The following is an 18308-nucleotide window of genomic DNA, read 5'->3' on the forward strand; positions in this document are numbered from 1 at the left end:
TGCTATGTAGCCCACGCTTGCCTTTAAACTCTCCCTCCACAGCCTTTCAGGTCAGCTGGAGCTACAGGGAGACCCTGTCTCAAAAGACAAGAAAAAAAAAAAAAAAAAAAGATGTTTTTGTTGGTGTTGTCCATTTATGAGGTGTAGGGGATTGAACCCGGGTCTTCATGCATACAAGGCAAGCACTCTACCAACTGAACTACATCCCCACCCCTTGTTTGTTGCTTTGTTTGTTTTGTTTTGAGATAGGTTCTCACTCTGTAGGCCAAGCTAGGCTGGAACTCATTTTTGTAGCTGATCTTAGACTCGCAGCAATCCTCCTGCCTCAGTCAACCAAGTGCCTGAATTACAGGCATAAGCCATCATGCCTGGTACTTTTAAAAAAATTATATTTGTACATTTATCTAAAATCTTCTTAAAAGTAAATGTCATTAATCTTCCACTGGCAGGACATGGGCTTTGGTTTGTTCTCTAGAAACAGTGAAAAACTGTCGCTCCATCTGTCTGTTCTCTTTCATGTTTGTCGCCAGCAGCACAGATTTTTACCCAGTTGTAAAAGCAATCTGCATTACTCTGTTGTCTAAAGAGAGGCTTATAGAACATCACTCACATCGCCAGCTGGGAATCACACTGGCACAGCCAAAAGGTAAGTATTCTAAGCCAGGCATAGTGGCGCATGCACATAGTTGCAGCTATCCAGGGGACTGAGGCAGGAGGACAAAGAATTTGAGGTCAGACTAGGCAATATATTAGGGTCTTGTCTCAAAAAAATTTTAATAAATAAACATCCTCTTAGCTAATATGATTTATTTTTACATTTTCTTCAATTATTTAATAAGAAAATGCCTTATTGAAGAAATCTGCAAACATTGCAATAAATACGGGTGACAAACAGTAAGATGTAATAAATTACGATTTAAAATATGGGGAAACTGCTTTTAGTAGATTAATCTTGAGAAGAATTTAAGTATCTAACATAGCCTTCTTTCTATCTGAGTGGTTTCTAAAAGTAAAGTTTTCCCATTCTTATTTCAACTGGCTAAAGATAAAATGTTCGATAGAAGGCATTGTGATAGCCAAGCACAGTGGCGCATACCTGTAGTCAGCACTTGGAAGGTAGACTAGGAAGATCAGGAGTTCAAAGTAAGCCTGGGTTACCACTCTCAAAAAATCAAATAACAGGCCAGTGAGATGGATCAGTGGGTAAAAGGGGCTTGCCGCTCAAGGCTGGAGATCCGCGTTCAATCCCTGGAACACACATAAAGGTGGAAGGAGGGAACCAACTCCATGACACTGTCCACTGACTTCCACATGTGCACTGTGGCATGTGTGCCCCCACACACATCATTTACGCATCCACAGTAATAAAAAATTTAAAACAACAACAATAATAATAATCACTGTGTATAAAATTCATGTGTGGTGATACATGAATCCAGCATTTGGAGCCTGAAGAAAGGATGAAGAGTTGAAGGATTGCCTGAACTATATAGTAAAACTCCCCCCCTCCAAAAGGAAGCTATTTAATGCTTTCTGTTTTAGTACTGAACTGCACGCAGGGTCTCCCTGTAGTCCCAGCTGGACTGGAACTTACTATATAGTCCAGCCTGGCCTTGATCTCACAGAGATCTGCCTGTCTCTGCCTTTTGAGTTCAGGGATTAAAGGCCTGTACCATCACACCCAGCTTCATGCTTTTTTAAAGATGAAACTCCTAGGCTGAATCTGGTGGCTTAGTCCTGTAATCAAGGTACTCAGGAAGCTGAGGGAAGAGGATTGCAAGTTCCAGGCCTGTCTGGGCTACAGAGGGAGTTCAAGGCCAGCCTGGCTAACTCAGTGAGATCCTGTCTCAGAAAAAATAGAAAAAGGTTTAGAGATAATAGTGCACTGCTAGAGCACATGCTTAGCATGGGGGAGGCCTTAAATTCAATTCTCAGTTCTACCAAAAAGAAAAAAATAAGATGAAATTCTTAGAGCCATCCCTGGTAGGTCACACCTGTAATCTCAGCTCTCAGAAGGCTGAGGCAGGAGTATCACAAGTTCCAAGGTCAGTATGAATTACATAGTGAAGCCCTGTCTCCAAACTAACAAGCAAATTAATAAACAGGAAATTCTTGCTGCCATGCTTGCTAACTCATGCCTAAGATCCCAGCATTTTTGAGGCTGAGGCAGGAGGCTGGCTAGAGTTCTCTTAGTTACATAGCTACATAGTAAGTTTCAGCCAGCCTGGACTAGACTGTCTCAAAAACAAAACAAAAAAGTAGCAATAACCAAGAACTCTATACATGATATCATCACCAACATTCCCATTCCATAGTTAGTAGTAATAAATTACCATGATAATTTTTTAAAAAAATATTTTATTTATTATTTTCATTTTATGTGTAGTATATTGCCAGCATGTAGGTATGTGCACCCGTATCATGCAATGCCTGAGGAGGACAGAAGAGGCTGTCGGATCCCCTGGAACTAGAGTTACGGACAGTTATAAGCTGCCATGTGGGTGCTGGGATTTGAATCTGGGTCTTCTGTAAGAATAGTCAGTGTTCTTAACTGCTGAGCTATCTCTCTAGCCCCATGATTTTTTTTTTTGTTTTTGTTTTTGAGACAGGATCTCATGTAGTCCAGGCTATCATTGAACTTGCTACGTAGCCAATGATAATTTTGAACTTCTGATCCTCCTGCTTTTAACTCTCAAATGCCGGGATTACAGGTATGTATCACTAAGCCTGGTTTATGCTTACGCAGTGGTAAGGATGGAACCCAGAGCATTGTGTATCCTAGGGAAGCACTCTACCAACTGAGCCAACCTCAGCCCCCATGATGGTTATCTTGTCAAACTGATTGGATTGGGATGTGCTGAGATTAGTAAAACACACTTCTGGTGGGTCTGTGAGGGCACTTCCAGAGCATTAGCTAAGGTGTGTGTGGAGGGAAAATGTCCTTGGATGGGGATGGGAACGCCGAATAGGCTGTGGGGTCAGAGTGGAATGAAGAGTGAAGTCAGCTATTTCTCACTTTGATTCCTAGCTGTCCTGAAGGGAACAGCTCTGCTCCACTACTTCCTGGACATGATGGACTGAAGTGAAATCAAGACAGATTTTTCCCCCTCTTTAGTTTTCTCAGGTGTTTTGTCATGATGATGAAAACTGTTTAACATAATGATATAGCTTATAGGTGGTAAAGTCAGCATTTCTATCTGGAGAAGTGATCTGTAGTGTTCTCTCAATACACAAATCAATGGCTATTTCACAGTGTTGCCATCCAGTAAGTACTGCTGGATGTTGTGATTGCTTCAAATTCTGTTCAAGGCTTGGTCATTTTCTCTCACCTTTGGAGTATAACTGAAAAATAATAATCTCAAGAGACAGTGGAAATATGCAGGATGGAAATCTTAGAAACAGACTACATGCTGCACAGACTTAGATTTACATCAAAGCCCTCCTGATATACCTAACAATAACTAGAGCCCAAGACAGCATACACTTGAGTTCATTATTGCTGTTGTTGAAACCATCTCCTGGGTAATATGAACCAGGGAGAATGCAGCTCCCAGCACAGGGTTTCAGAATGAACTAGAATATTCTAATGCCTGTTATGCCACCAGCGATTATAGTCCAGTAATAAGTCCATTTAGCTATTGCATCACCCGCCACAGCACTAGGGTTATAGGTGTGTGCATGGCCATTTTATGTGGATGCTGGAGATTCAAGTCATCAAACTCAACAAGTATTCTCACCCACCGAGCCATCTCCCCAGCCCCTAAAAATAAGTTTTGTGGAACTTTTTGTTTTTTTGAGTTAAGATCTTGCTACATATCTCACGCTAGCCTTGAACTCAACAATCCTCCTGACTCACTTGTGAAATGTCGAGATTATAGGCCTCTGCCACCATGCCTGGCCTGTATGATCATTTGAAAGTAAGTTTATCAGCATATATATATAATTATACCTAATCAAAGATAGTATCCCAGTGAACCAATAAATTGTACTGTATGAAAGGCTTACTAGCCAACAGCAGAACAACAAGAACAAAAAAACTATGAGAATCAGAAGGCTAACCAGCTGACATGACTCACCAGTATTAAGGTGGTGAATAAATGGAAGCTAATGATTAGGGCAGCTTTTCTGGAAGAAAAACATGTTTTTTGTGTAGTTTTGTTTTTCTGGTGCTAGGGATTAAATCCAGAGCCTTGCACATGCTAGGCAAGTGCTCTACCACTCAGCCCTTCCCCAAGAGGAGAGGAAAAGTATAAGGCTTGATACAGTTAATTAAAGAATGTAACTGGCCGGGCGTGGTGGGTGCACGCCTTTAATCCCAGCACTTGGGAGGCAGAGGCAGGCGGATCTCTGTGAGATCAAAGTCAGCCTGGTCTATATAGTGAGTTCCAGGACAGCTGCGGCTACAGGGAGACCCTGTCTCAAAAAGACCAAAAAAAAAAAAAAAAAAAGAAAGTAACTGATTATTAATCAAACCTACTTAGTAATTAAAGTTCTAGTTGACTGTGAACTTACCATTTGGAAAGGACTAAAGGGTGACCAACACCTTTGATGTGCTAGCTTGATAAGGAAGTTAGGCAAGGCCCAAGAAATAACCATGCACCTTAAACAACTGATAGGAAATTGATGTCTGCATTTTTTTTGATAATTATGTGTAGATGCATTATATTGCATCAGAGATGAACAGAAACAACTCAACCATTTATTCTGTATGACCATGCTGAATCAGAAAGTGTGTCAACCCCACTCAGTGAGGGAAGTGCTCACAGTGAGAGAGGAATGGCCCCTTCCTGGGCACAAGGCCTTATTTAGTAAATTTTTAAAATTATTATTATTATTATTTTTTTTAGTCTTTTTGAGACAGGGTCTCCCTGTTAGCCCCAGCTGTCCTGGAACTCACTATGTAGACCAGGCTGGCCTTGAACTCACAGAGATCCGCCTGCCCCTGCTTCCTGAGTGCTGAGATTAAAGGCATGTGCCACCACGCCCAGCCTTTAAAATTATTTTAACTTTTAAATCTTTTATTATTTTTTTGTGTTATGAGTGCATTGCCTGAGTGTATGTAAGTATACCTGTGTTGTGCAATGTCCACAGAAGTCAGAAGAGAGCATTGGATTTCCCCTGAAACTGGAGTTAAGGATGGTTCTCAGCCACCATGTGGGTGCTGGGAATTGAACCCAAGTCTTTTGCAAGAGCAGTCAGTGCTCTTAACCAGAGTCATCTCTCCAGGCCCTAATTTTTATTTTTTATGTGTACGAGTGTTTTGTCCTCATGTGCACCATGTGTGCGCAGTATCTGCAGAGGCCAGAAGACGGTCTCAGATCCCCTGATCTGGAGTTACAAACAGTTGTTGGCCTCCATGTGGGTGTTGGGAACCAAACCTGGGTCCTCAGCAAGGGCAGCCAGTGCTCTTAACCACTGAGCCATCTTTCTAGCCCCTATCTTTTTTTTTTTTTTGAGATTGGATTTTACTATATTATAGACCCTGTATCAAAAACATCAAAAAAAAAAGAGACTAGATATCTCTTTTGATTTTGATACTCAATTGATTTACAAAGGTATCCATCCAATTTTTCTAAAATCACTCAAGGTATTTGTCCAAAATTTCCCATTTATTTCCAAAATATCCCATTTTGGAACAAGAATCATTCCATTTTTTTACTGAAGAGTAATGTATTTTATAAGCCAAGTCTAAGTAAAGGACATGTGAAGAAACTGTAAAATTTGGTAGGTGCCAAACTATTTATTTAGAGATGGGAGCCTCAAACTCTGTAACTAAGGATGGCCTTGAACTCCTCATCTTCTAGCCTCCATCTCTTAAGTGTTGGAAATTACAGGTGTGTGCCATCACTCTCAGCTTTTATAAAAATTGAACCAATGATGACAGATTTGAACTTGTAGAAATGTACTTCATACATGACTGGGAATAATGTGAGCGGAAAATATTAGGTAAGCATGTCAGATAAGCCACCAAAGACATCGGTAGTGAGTGGAGTGAGAAGCCCATTCCACCTTAAGGAGCAAAGCTTTGAAAAGAGATGGACCCATACTTAGCCGACAGTGAAGAACCAACCAGGAGAGGGCACAGGTCACAGAGGACACAGGGAGCTATGGAGGAATAAACCCACTTCCCAAGGGAGTAGTGCTGCCAGGGGATACTTAGCCCTAGACCATTCCCTCTAGGTTTGCAGAGGCAAACAAGCCCCATCCCATGAAGAGGTGTGGCTGTGAAGTTCTTGCTAAGCAAACAAAAAACTTACACTTTCTGCTTTATGGAAATTGTAGCTTGGAAAGCTACAGGAAGAGGCTTGTCCTATTACTATCTAGCTTTATCCATGAAATGATATACCTCAGATAAACACCAATTTGATTCCAGTACTGAAAGAATAAAAAAGGCTATTTTTAAAATTAGCATTTATTGGAGTATGGGGGGGTGCACACAAGTGCCTCAGCATGCATGTGGGGGTCAGAGGACAACTTGCAGGAGTTGGTTCTCTCTTTCCACCATGTGAGTCCTGGAGACTGAACTCATGTTGTCAGGCTTGGTGGCAAGAGCCTTTACCCAATGCCATTTCACAAGCCCATGCTTCTTTTTTAAAACTATGTCATTCATCCTAGCTTGGAATTTATGATGCTCCTGATTCAGCCCCCTGCCCCTCTCCAGCTGTGCTATATATTTTTTTGGGGGGGAGGGAGAGGAAGGAGCTTTTATTCTTGGCAAGGAACCAGATTAAGGAAATTAAGTCATGTCTAACTGTTCTTTTTAGATTTCAACACTATCCTAGAATGTCCCCAGCAGCAAGGTAGATGCTTCTGTTCATTAACAATGGGGCAAGTTCACCCCACCAGTAGGATTATAGGACAAATCCTAAGGTCTTAGACACATTTAAAAGATCTCAATAGTCTCAATTGTAGTCCCAGCTGGCCTGGAACTATATAGACCAGGCTGGCCTTGAATTCATAGATATCCACCTGCCTCTGCCTTCCGAGTGCTGGGATTAAAGGCATGTGCCACCATGCCTGGCTGGCTCTTCTTAATAGTCACAAAATGTGTATTACAATGCTAATATAACATTCCATCTTTTGGCAGGGAGGTTTCTTGCTTTGGCAGTTATCTAAGTTAATAAGTGAGTATGAGAACCTTCAATTCAATCCCTAGAACCCACATAAAAAAGCTGGACCTGATGGTCCTGTGTGCGCACACGTGCATACACACACAAAGCAGTAAATCTAGGAAAGCGGAAATGGAACAGAAGAGGCTATCAACCTGGTTGGGGCTTCACTCTGTATACAAACTGAAGTGCCAACTATCTTCTTTGAGGAGTGTTACCTCATTTGGAGCTCATGCTTACCTATAGCAACCCAGAATACACAATCTATAAGCAACCTAACAGAGAATCATTTCCTCCTATAAAAGCCTTTGACTTGAGCCACCTGTGGTGGTGCATGCCTGTAATTTTAGCATTTGGGAGGCAAAGGCAGGAAGATTACAGTGAGGCCAGCTTTGGCTACAAAGCAAGACCTTGTCTCAAAAAATCAAAACAAACACAATGATATGTTCTCAAGCCAAGGTTCTTGAGTTATATTTAAAAGCTTAGGGCTGGACAGCTGGCTCAGTGTTTAAGAGTGCTTGCTGTGCAACCATGAGGACCTGAATGCCTGTAACCCCAGTGCTGTGGGGGTAGAGACGGGGATCAATGGGGCTTGCGGGCTGCCAGCCTAGCTTGAGCTTGATTTGGAGAGAGACTCTGCCTCAAAGGAATATGGTGGAGAATGATTGACTGTGGCACCTGATGCTCTTCTCTGGCCTCTGCAAGCACACACAGCATGCATATATTACATTCACTCAGACACACGCACACACACACACACACACACATACACACACACACAGAATTAGAAAAGGAATTACAGAAGGGAGGAAAGAAAGGACACAGGTTCGATTCCCAGCACCCACATGGCAGGTAACAACCATTTATAACTCCTTCCAGGGGATCTGATGCTCTCTTCTGGCCTCTGTGGGCTTTGCATGACATGGGTACGCTTTTACATACATGCAGGCAAAACACTCATACATATAAAATAAAGATAATTTTTTTTTTTTCTTTTTGTCTTTTTGAAGCAGGGTCTCCCTGTAGTCCCAGCTGTCCTGGAACTCACTATATAGACCAGGCTGGCCTTGAACTCACAGAGATCCACCTGCCTCTGCCTCCCAAGTGCTGGGATTACAGGCGTGCGCCACCACGCCTGACTAAATAAAGATAAATTTAATAAAAAAAAATTTTAAAAGTGGTCATCTTTTGAGGAGTCAAAGGTCATCTTTGAGGCCAGCCTAGGTACAGAGATCCTGTCTCAAAGAAAAGCAACACTTAGTACATACTACTGCAACTGGTAAAAATTCCACAAAAATAAACAGAATGTTCTGCATCATAATAAATTCATTTTTGCAACTCTGATGGTTTGAGGTAGTAGCATTTGTTGACTGAGCTGGGCTGCCTCTAGATTAAAGGCATTTCTTCAGGAAAATATAAGCTGGAGGTTATATAAGGCACGACTTTCAGTCTAGGAACTGAGTTTTTCCCTGATATACTTAGATGGTGACTTTCAGTTTGAGAATCGGAGAATCGGGCTCACCAATAGGCTTCCTAAAACTACTGGCAATATTTTGAATATATATATATTAATATATATATTCAAATGTATTTAATTTTAATACGTATGAGTGTATTGCCTACATGTGTTTAAGTGCACCCAAGTCACGCAATGCCTGAGGACAGAAGAGGGTGTCAGATCTCCTGGAACTGGAATTACAGATGGTTGTTAGCTACCATGTAGGTGCTGGGATTTGAGCCAGGGTCTTCTGCAAGAGCAGTCAGTGCTGTTAACTGCTGAGCTATCTCTCCAGCCCCTGTATTTTTGTCTGATGTGGTCCTCAGTTACTAAGCAAGTTTCTGTCAAGAAATAGGCAAAGGTTTTTATAAGCTTTCTGATTTAACCTTCTTAACAATACCATGAGGCTGAGATAGTAGTCATTACTATTTTTTTCTCAGTTTACAAATGAAGAAATTAAAGTTTTTTCTAAGTAACTTCCAATGTTAAACAAGATCTGTTTAACTTTGCAAGAAATGCTTCAGCAAGTTGGCAACACCAATAATAAATGAGTGTAGCCAGTGGTGGTGGCAGTCCCAGCTACCCAGGAGGCTGAAGCAGGATTATGAGCTCAAGTTTGTATTACCAAAAGGTATATGATGGCAAATGAATCCACTCATCCCCATGCATACACATCAGCAGCTTTGACCATTTTCTGATGGAAATTTTATTTTTTGCTCTTAGAAGTAAAACTCAGTACACCTTACTAAGCTTGGGCATCACAGCAGGACTGCTACTCCAAAGGTTCCACTCTAGCCATTAGCCTCTAAGGTCTGTAACCATGTGCAAGTTACTTGGTATTTTTTAAGTTTCAGTATCTATCATTAGATTTTTATGAAAATTAGTTGTAATACATCTAAAGCTTTAATGACATACACTTACAAAGTCCCCAGAAAATGGTATTAACCAAGGTCTCTCTAGTCTGTCTTCTTCACCCAGACGGACTTAGCCTTGAGCCTTTACAGATGTTGACAATGATGAGCCCCTCACTGCTCAAAACATGATTCCAACAGGCAGGTTATTCAAACCTGTGTACTTTCCTCTCTCTAGGGGCTTTTTGTCAGTCTTTAACTCCAGTAACTACTTTTGTGTTTACATTCACAAAAACCTTGATGGTTAGCAACAGATTATGTCTACACGAAAACTAGCACATTTCATTGGACACTACTTACCCCAGAGGGTGTACTCTTTAGAGAATTAAAAGTTATTTAGCTGGTGGTACCTAGGATGCTTGATCAACTTAACCTGTTTTCCATTGAGTATCCATGTCCATGAAGCCTATAAACATTCCCTGAAGAGTACGGTGTGAAATGCAAAACTGGGAGCAATGTCCCCGTGAGGTCAGCAGTTTCAAGTGGTCAAGAATCCTGAGACATAGGAAATTTGTATTGGGTTCAAATACTTAAATTACTAGGAATTTTAAGCAAAATTTTTGGTACTAGGGTTTGAGCCTAGGACTTCACACATGCTGAACACAGGCTCTATTACCCTCAGCCCTAAGACAAGTACTTTGATAATCAAAGTAAACAACTTCATGATGTATCATTAAAGACAACTGTTTCCTTTTTTTAAAAAATATTTTATTTATTATTTTTATTTTATGTGCGTAAGTATATTGGCTGCATGTGAGTGCACCCATAGGAGCACAGAGGTCAGAAGAGGGCTTCAGATTCCCCTGGAATTGGAGTTAAGGACGGTTCACAGCTGCCATGTGGGTGCTGGGAATTGAACCCGAGTCCTCTGCAAGAGCAGTCAGCGCTCTTAACCACTGAGCCATCTCTCCAGCCCAAGACAACTATTTCTGAAAAAGCTGTTAAGATGACCGATTCTGAACAATTATTTTGTGTGCAGGGAACTGAACAAAGGGCCTCATGCACACTAGTACATTCTCTATCACTGAATTGCACCCTCAGTGCCACACAAGCTTTAAAGTATAGTTGGCACACAACTACAACTCTAGAAACCTTGTTTCTTGTATGAGAAAAATGGTATCCTATATTTGGGGTTTTAGTGAAAGGAGAAAGAAAAAGGATTACAAAACAAAAGGGTTTTTCAAAAAACAAACAGGCTTGAGGATGTAGCTCCACAGCAGAATACTTGCCCGTATGTTCAGGCTCTGGGGTCAAATCTCAGAACTTCAAGAAAAGCAAACAAAACAAAAAAGACAAACAAATTTTTACTTCTTTTCTATTCACTTATCTTAAAAGAAAGGTTAAATCTTTTAGTTAAATCTTTTAGAGACTCTTACTCTACAGCCCAGGCTGGATTTGAGCTCAGTGATTTTAATGCCTCTCCTTCTTGAGTGCTTGGATTACAGGCTTGAGTCACCATACGCAGCCTTGACTCTTTTCATTTTTTTTTTTCTTAGATCTGTGTGTGTGTGTGTGTGTGTGTGTGTGTGTGTGTGTGTGTGTGTGCGCGCGCGCGCATGCACTGCCATGGTGATACTCAGCTTTAACACTTCTCATTTTTTTTCTTAGATTTATTTTTGTGTGTGTGTTTGTGGGCACTGCCATGGAGTGCCTGTAGAGGTCAGAGGACAAGTTTCAGAAGTCAGTTCCTTCCTTCTACCATGTAGACTCACTGGGGATCAAATTCCAGTCAAGGTAGCAACGCTGAGCCATTTTGCTGGCTCCAGTTCTTTTCTTTAGCACAAAGCGCGTGACTTAATAGAAGGTCTTTACTTTTTTACTTTGTCTGCAGTTTCAGGGATTCAACTCTAGGCCTCACACATGCTAGGCAACCATTCTCCAGCTATATCCCCAGCCCTGAAAGGCCTTTTCATTTCATCCATTCTACAAACATAAATCATCTATGAAAATAAACAAAAAATTTCACATTTTGAAGATTTTCTTTGAATCTATTACAAATATTAATGTTTTTATCATGAGGAACAAATGTATACAGTTTATTAAACTATTTAATGTTTACACACAATACATAAACTTAAAACTGCCAAAAATTTTGATTAAGTGCATTACTATTTTCAAATAAGCATAGTATAACTTTAAATATTACATCATTCGGTTTTTTCTTTTTTAAAAAAAACATAAACTTGTCAGCGATTACTCCAACGTCCATTTACTATTTGTAGCAAAACTGGGTCCTTAGTAGATGTCTCAGCATATGGATGGTTCCTCTACGGCCTGAGCACCCTCTGTGACAGCTTTGACACACTTGGCCATTGTCTGTGAGGCTCTGCTAATTGAATCTGAAAGATATTAAGAAAATGCACATTGTGTTAATACAACTTCTTTTGTTGTTTTTCAAACAGTGTCTCAGGTTCCAGGCAAGACTGGAAACTCACTATGTATACTGGGTTAGTCTCAAACATGGGTAATCCTCATGCCTCAGACTCCTGAGTGTTGAGATTACAGATAGGAGCCACTACTCTAGGATTTTGTTAATGTAACTTTTAGAAAGCACAGTAAATTTCAATGTTGCACATAGTCAAGAACAAAAAGATTTTTAAAAAGACTGTGAGGCTGTAATATAACTGATATGTGACCAATAAATTTTGAACATAAATTCTTTATTAGCCCTTTTTTTTAAACATAGGGTCTTGTCATCTGGGGACACTAACTTGACATGATAGGCTTTAACATAAATGACAGAATGTATGAATTCAAGTGGGGGGGGCTACCAATGGGGAAGGGGGCATAAAGATGATTAAGATGTTCTGTATGAAATACACAAAACTTCAATAAAAAATTGCAAAAAGAACAAAATCTAATGACACACATGTGTGAAAAATGCCATAAAGAAAATCTTTACTTTTTATGCTAACCTAAAAAATTAATAAAAGTTAAAAAAAAGAGAGAGAGAGACAGGCTCTTGTGTACCTCAGGCTATCTCTGTAGCCAAGGATGACCTTGAACTTCTGATCCTCCTGCCTCTACCATGTATTTACCACCGAGACTCTCTGGTTAACTGTTTTTAATATTATCGTTATTATTACTATGTAGACCAGGCTGGCCTCAATCTCCCAGAGATCCACTTGTCTCTGCCTCCTACATGCATGTGCCACCATGCCTGTTTTCTTTCTTTTTTAAAAAAATTTTATTTATTATGTTTATTTTATGGGTATGCATGTATTGCCTGCATGTAGGTAAGTGCACCCATGCTGTGCAATGCCCTCGGAGGACAGAAGAGGCTGTCAGATACCCTGGGACTGGAGTTACGGACACTGTTAACTGCCATGTGGGTGCTGGGATTCAAACCCAGGTCTTCTGCAAGAACAACCAGTGTTCTTAACCGCTGAGCCATCTCTCCAGCCCCTGCTTTCATTTTTTTTGAGACAGGGTCTTACTATGTACCCTTTACTGGCCTGGAACTCACTATGTAGACCAAGCTGGCCTTGAATTCATAGAGATCCATTTGCCTTTGCCTCCCAAGTGGGATTAAAGAAGGCATGTGCCACCACTCCCAGCTTCTTTTGATCAAAAAAAAAAAAAAATTTAGTTCATGTTTATTTTACATGTATGAGTCTTTTACCTGTATGTATGTAAGTGTACCTTTGTATACAACACCACAAAAGGGCATTAGTTCCTCTGGAACTGGAGTTACAGATGGTTGTTAGCTGCCACCTGGGTCCTCTATAAGCTCAGCAAATGCTCTTAACCATTGACCCATCTCTCTAGCCCCTTCTTTTGATATTTTTTTTGGAGACTGGGTCTTGCTATGTAGTCCAGGCTTTGAATTTTTCAATCTTCCTGCCTAAGCAATCTGTATGCCGGAATCAGAGGCGCTATGTTACTACCACCATTTGCAGCTTAAAAAGTCCCACCCGTTTTTTGCTTATTTAGGATAGGGTCCTGCTTTGTAGATGAGGATGGTCTTGAACTCCTGGCCTCTTGCCTCCACCTCCTACATGCTGGGACTTCAGGTGTGCCATTATGCCCAGAAAAAAAACAAAACAAAACAATTGCTGGGCATGGTGGCATATACCTTTAATCCCAGCACGCAGGAGGCAGAGGAAAGTGGATCTCTGTGAAATCAAGGCCAGCCTGGTCTACATATCGAGTTCCAGGCCAGCTGGGGTTACAGGGGCACTCTGTCTCAAAAAGACAAAAAGCAAAAACAAAACAAACCAATCTTGATATAGTCTGGGAACCCCCTTCAGGTTGAGTTCCTGTCAATGGCAACCAAATAAATTTTAGTTAATCTGCAGGGGTATCAAATCATGTGTCAACTCACTATGTTATATTTTACCAGATCCCTTAAAAAATTTAGTCAATTAATTTATTTGTATGTTATGTGTATGAGTGTTTTGTCTACATGTATGTAAGTGCACTATGTATGTGCAATGTCCATGGAGATCAGAAGAGGGAGTTAGATTCCTCGGAACTGGAGTTATAGCCAGTTGTCAGCCACCATGCAGGTGCTGAGAACTGAACCTGGGTCCTCTGCAGTGATTTTCCTTATAATAGTGAAAGTTTTGTTTTGTTTGGTTCTTTTGTTTTGAGACAGTTTCCCTGTAGCCCCAGCTGGCCTGGAACTCACTATGCAGATAATAGTAAAATTTTACATTTAAAATCTGTTAATCCTTTTGGATTTTCGAACTTTGTTTAAATCTCAGAAAAAAATACTAGAGGACATCTGGGCCTGGTGGCACACACCTTTAAGCCCAGCACTGGGGAGGCAAAGGTCAGCCAGGGGTACAGGGAGAACGTGTCTCACATACACACAAAAAAAGACTAGCAAGCTAAGGGTACAGTGCCTGTGCCCAGTATGTACTAAAGTGAGGTTTAGCTGGGCATGGTGTCACTCGCCTTTAATCCCAGCAGTTGGGAGGCAGAGGCAGGTGGATCTCTCTGAGTTCCAGGCCACCTGGGGCTACAGGAAGACCCTGTTTAAAAAAAAAAAAAAAAAGGCCGGGCATGGTGGTGCATGCCTTTAATCCCAGCACTCAGGAGGCAGAGGCAGGTGGATCACTGTGAGTTCAAGACCAGCGTGGTCTACATAATGAGTTCCAGGACAGCTGGGGCTACAGGGAGACCCTGTCTCAAAAAGACCACAAAAGAAGAAAAGAAAAACAAAATAAAGCAAAACATACACACACAAAATGGGGTCTGAGCCTGGTCCTGCCATCTCAAATTACATTAGTTCCAATTTATTTTTTAATCATTTTTATTTTATGTGTATGTGTGTTTATCTGTATGGTTGTATGTGCACCATGTGTGAGCCTGGTACCTGTGGAGCCATAAGAGGGCATTAGATGCCCCGGAATTGGAGTTATACACAATTGTGAGATGCCATGTGGGTGTAAGGAACTGAATCCAAGTTCTCTGAGTAGCAAGTGCTCTAACTGCCACCTCTCCAGTCCCTAATTCTGACTTTTAAAAGTTTTCAGATTAGGGGCCAGCAAGATGGTTCAATGGATAAAGGCACTTGTCACCAAGCCTGATGTCTGGAGTGCCATCCCTGGTGCCAACATGAAGGCAAGCATTTACTCCCACAAGCTGTCCTCTGACTTACACACACACACACATACACACACACACACACACACACACACACACACACACACACATAAATGTAAACCAAGTGCCAATCTTCAGATTAAAAAGAGCAATACTAGAGGTTCTCTGATTCTCTTACTTTGCATATTTGGAAGTCAAGCTGATAGTCACTTACCTGTCATATAGAAGTCTTTTATAGTTAGCTGAGGTGGAACAAGTGGGTCAGCAAGAAGTTGCTGGTTCACTAGCTGCAAAAAAGAAACCAATAATCATATTGAAAACTAGGGCTATTGTGCTGGTACATTCACCATTAGGAAAACTGCACATAGGTAAGGTTTTACCTTGGCAAGCTCATTTGCTTGTTGAAAGTAATTAGCTCCTTCAACATCATCATATCGAACAAGATTAGGGGAGACCTCTTCCAAACGGTTCCTCACTTGATCCAGAGTATCATATGGAAGAGTAATACCTGCTATCTGCAACAGACCAGATTCACCAATATATTAGTTTTATTACTTTAAAATGTCAGGGTTGGGGGCTTGAAAGATGGGCCATAGGTACCTGCCATCAAGACTGACAATCTGAGTTCAATCCCTTGGACCCACATGCTGCAGGGAGAGAATGGTCAGCCATTGGTTCTCCTTTGACCTCTACAAGCATACTGTGGCATGTGTAGCCTCCTCCAAACAGTAAACAAATTTTTTTGTTTGTTTGTTTGTTTTTTTACTCTTTTTTTAAGACAGGGTCTCCCTGTAGCCCTGGCTGTCCTGGAATTCATTATGTGGACGAGGCTGGCCTTGAACTCACAGAGATCCGCCTGCTTCTGCCTCCTGAGTGCTGGGATTAAAGGTGTGCACCACCACGCCTGGCAACAAATGTAATTTTTAAAAAGTCAGGTTGTAGGGGCTGGAGAGATGGCTCAGTGGTTAAGAGCACCAGCTGTTCTTACAGAGGACCTGGGTTTGATTCCCAGTGTACCCACATGGTGGCTAACAACTGTCTGTAACTCCAGTTCAAGGGGATCTGATGCCTTTTTCTGACTTCCATGGGCACTGCATGACACGAATGCACTTACACACATGCAGGCAATACATTCATACACATTAAGAAAGAAAAATCAGGTTGTCATTTAGGATGTACACAGTACTAGGTTTAATCCTCATCACCAAAAATGGGAACAAATAATGCATAATTGCCAACTATGGTGAAATACTGCAGTATTAGTAGAAAATCTAACATCCTCTGGTATCTTTCAGCAGACAGATTTATCAAGGAAGCATCAAGTGTAGAACACAGATGTCAAAATTCTAATTCACAAATAACTGTTAATAAATTAACCATTTATCTGTAGAAAGTAAACTCACTAGGTTAAGGGTGTAGCTCTGTGGTAGAGCTCAGCCAGTACAAGGTCCTGAGTTCAGTCCCCAGCACTTCCCGGAAAAAAGGGTGAAGAAGGGTGGATTCATTATAAAATTAGTATTATAGAGACAATGCTAAGCAAATCTAAATGCTTCTAACTTCTTAAATCAACAATAAAAAGAATAAGTTTAATTCCTGTTTCTGAACACATTTTCTCCCTATACTAACAGAGATTATACAAATCCTCTCTGCATTTCAGAGAAAGATTATCCTTGATTTTGGAAATCACTGTTAACAAGCTAACACATCCAGTATGCCTTAAGCAGTATCACTAAAAAAATGCTTCCACAAAGCTAGGCAAGGTGGCATATGCCTTTAATTCCAGCACTCTATGAGTTTGAAGCTGGCCTAGTATACAAAGTAAGTTCCACATCAGCCAGTTCTACATAATGAGACCCTTTCTCAAACAAACAACTCCATACCAAAACAAACAAACAACAAAGAGATGTGTCTGTGGATGGGGATATATAGCTCAGAGGTATTGCTCTTGCCTAGTATGTGGGAGGCCCTAGGGTTCCATCTCCAGCACTACAAATTATATATAGGGGTTTATTGAACTCAGGCCTTCATGCATGCTAAGCAGACATTCTATCAAGTGAGCTATATTAGCTGCTAAATATTAATAAAAAAGATTCCAAAGAAATTCCCCCAAAATACCTCAGAGAGCGCTCTTATGATTTTCCAGTCTTCTCTTGCCAAGCCAGGAGGTGTCACTGCTACTTTGGTCTGTTGAGCTCGGCCCTCAGTATTGACATAAGTAGCAGATTTTTCTGTGTAAGCAGCCCCTGGGAGAATAACATCTGCCATGGGAGCACCAACATCACCATGATGTCCTGAGGGTGATGGTGAAGCACATTTAGTAAAAAGTGGATTAATAAATCAGACATAGTGGAACACATCTGTAATCCCAGCACTAAGGCAGGAGGTCAGTGTGTGCCACAGAAAGACTATCACCACTACCACTATCACCACCACCAAACCAACCCCCCTCAATGGTTTACTATTATATACAAAGACAGTACACATCCTTTTTAATTTCCATTTTTATATTTCTATGGTTCTAGGCATCAAACCAATGACTCCGGGGTTGGGGATTTAGCTCAGGGATAGAGCACTTGCCTAGCAAGAGCAAGGCCATGGGTTCGGTCCTCAGCTCCAGAAAAAAAAAGACAAAATAACAAACCAATTACTTCATGCACACAGTACAATTAATCTGCCACTGAACTTTAAAAACTATAAAACTGCTTTCAAAATTAAAACAATATAATAGCTGGATGTGGTGATATATCCCTATAATCCTAGAACTTGGGAAATAGAGGCAGGAGAATCATAAGTTCAAGGTCATCCTTGGCTACATACTAAGTTCAAGGCCAGACTAGGCTACATGAGATCCTGCCTGAAAGAAAAAAAAAAAAGGTTTGAAATCATCATCAATGACTACTCCTGGAAGAGAACAGAAACAGGATTTTAGTTTATGAATGTTGGTCTTACCATATCAAATAACTGAATCAAACTAAAGATACAAAATGTATTGTCTAATGATTTTTATGGCAATAAAATGTCTATTATAAGGGCTGGAGAGATGGCTGAGTGGTTGAGAGAACTGACTACTCTTGCAGAGGACCGGGGTTCAATTCCCAGCACCCACATGGTGGCTACGAACTGTCCTTAACTCCAGTTCCAGGGGAATCCAAAGCTCTCTTCTGACCTCCACAGCATTGCATGACACGGGTGCGCTCACATACATGCAGGCAATACACTCATACACATAAAATAAAAATA

General features: G+C 40.9%; 1 protein-coding gene across 2 annotated transcripts in view; it reads right to left on the minus strand.

Annotated features, from left to right (window-relative positions):
• Nucleotides 1-10998: 10998 nt before the first annotated feature.
• The window catches only part of Ndufs1 (NADH:ubiquinone oxidoreductase core subunit S1), a 49600-nt gene continuing 42290 nt past the window's right edge, over nt 10999-18308 (minus strand). Inside the window, exons 15-18 of one of the 2 annotated variants that reach the window (XM_029569915.1) lie at nt 17184-17359; nt 15449-15583; nt 15283-15355; nt 10999-11857 (exon numbers count right to left, since the gene is read on the minus strand). In XM_029569915.1, the coding sequence (XP_029425775.1) occupies nt 11766-11857; nt 15283-15355; nt 15449-15583; nt 17184-17359 (476 nt within the window). In that variant the 3' untranslated portion in view covers nt 10999-11765. The remainder of the gene's footprint in view (nt 11858-15282; nt 15356-15448; nt 15584-17183; nt 17360-18308) is intronic. The other variant, XM_008846177.3, reaches the window with a different exon arrangement.

This window comes from Nannospalax galili, unplaced genomic scaffold (genome assembly GCF_000622305.1).
Source record: "Nannospalax galili isolate Female #2095 unplaced genomic scaffold, S.galili_v1.0 scaffold281, whole genome shotgun sequence".
Classification (NCBI taxonomy): domain Eukaryota; kingdom Metazoa; phylum Chordata; class Mammalia; order Rodentia; family Spalacidae; genus Nannospalax; species Nannospalax galili.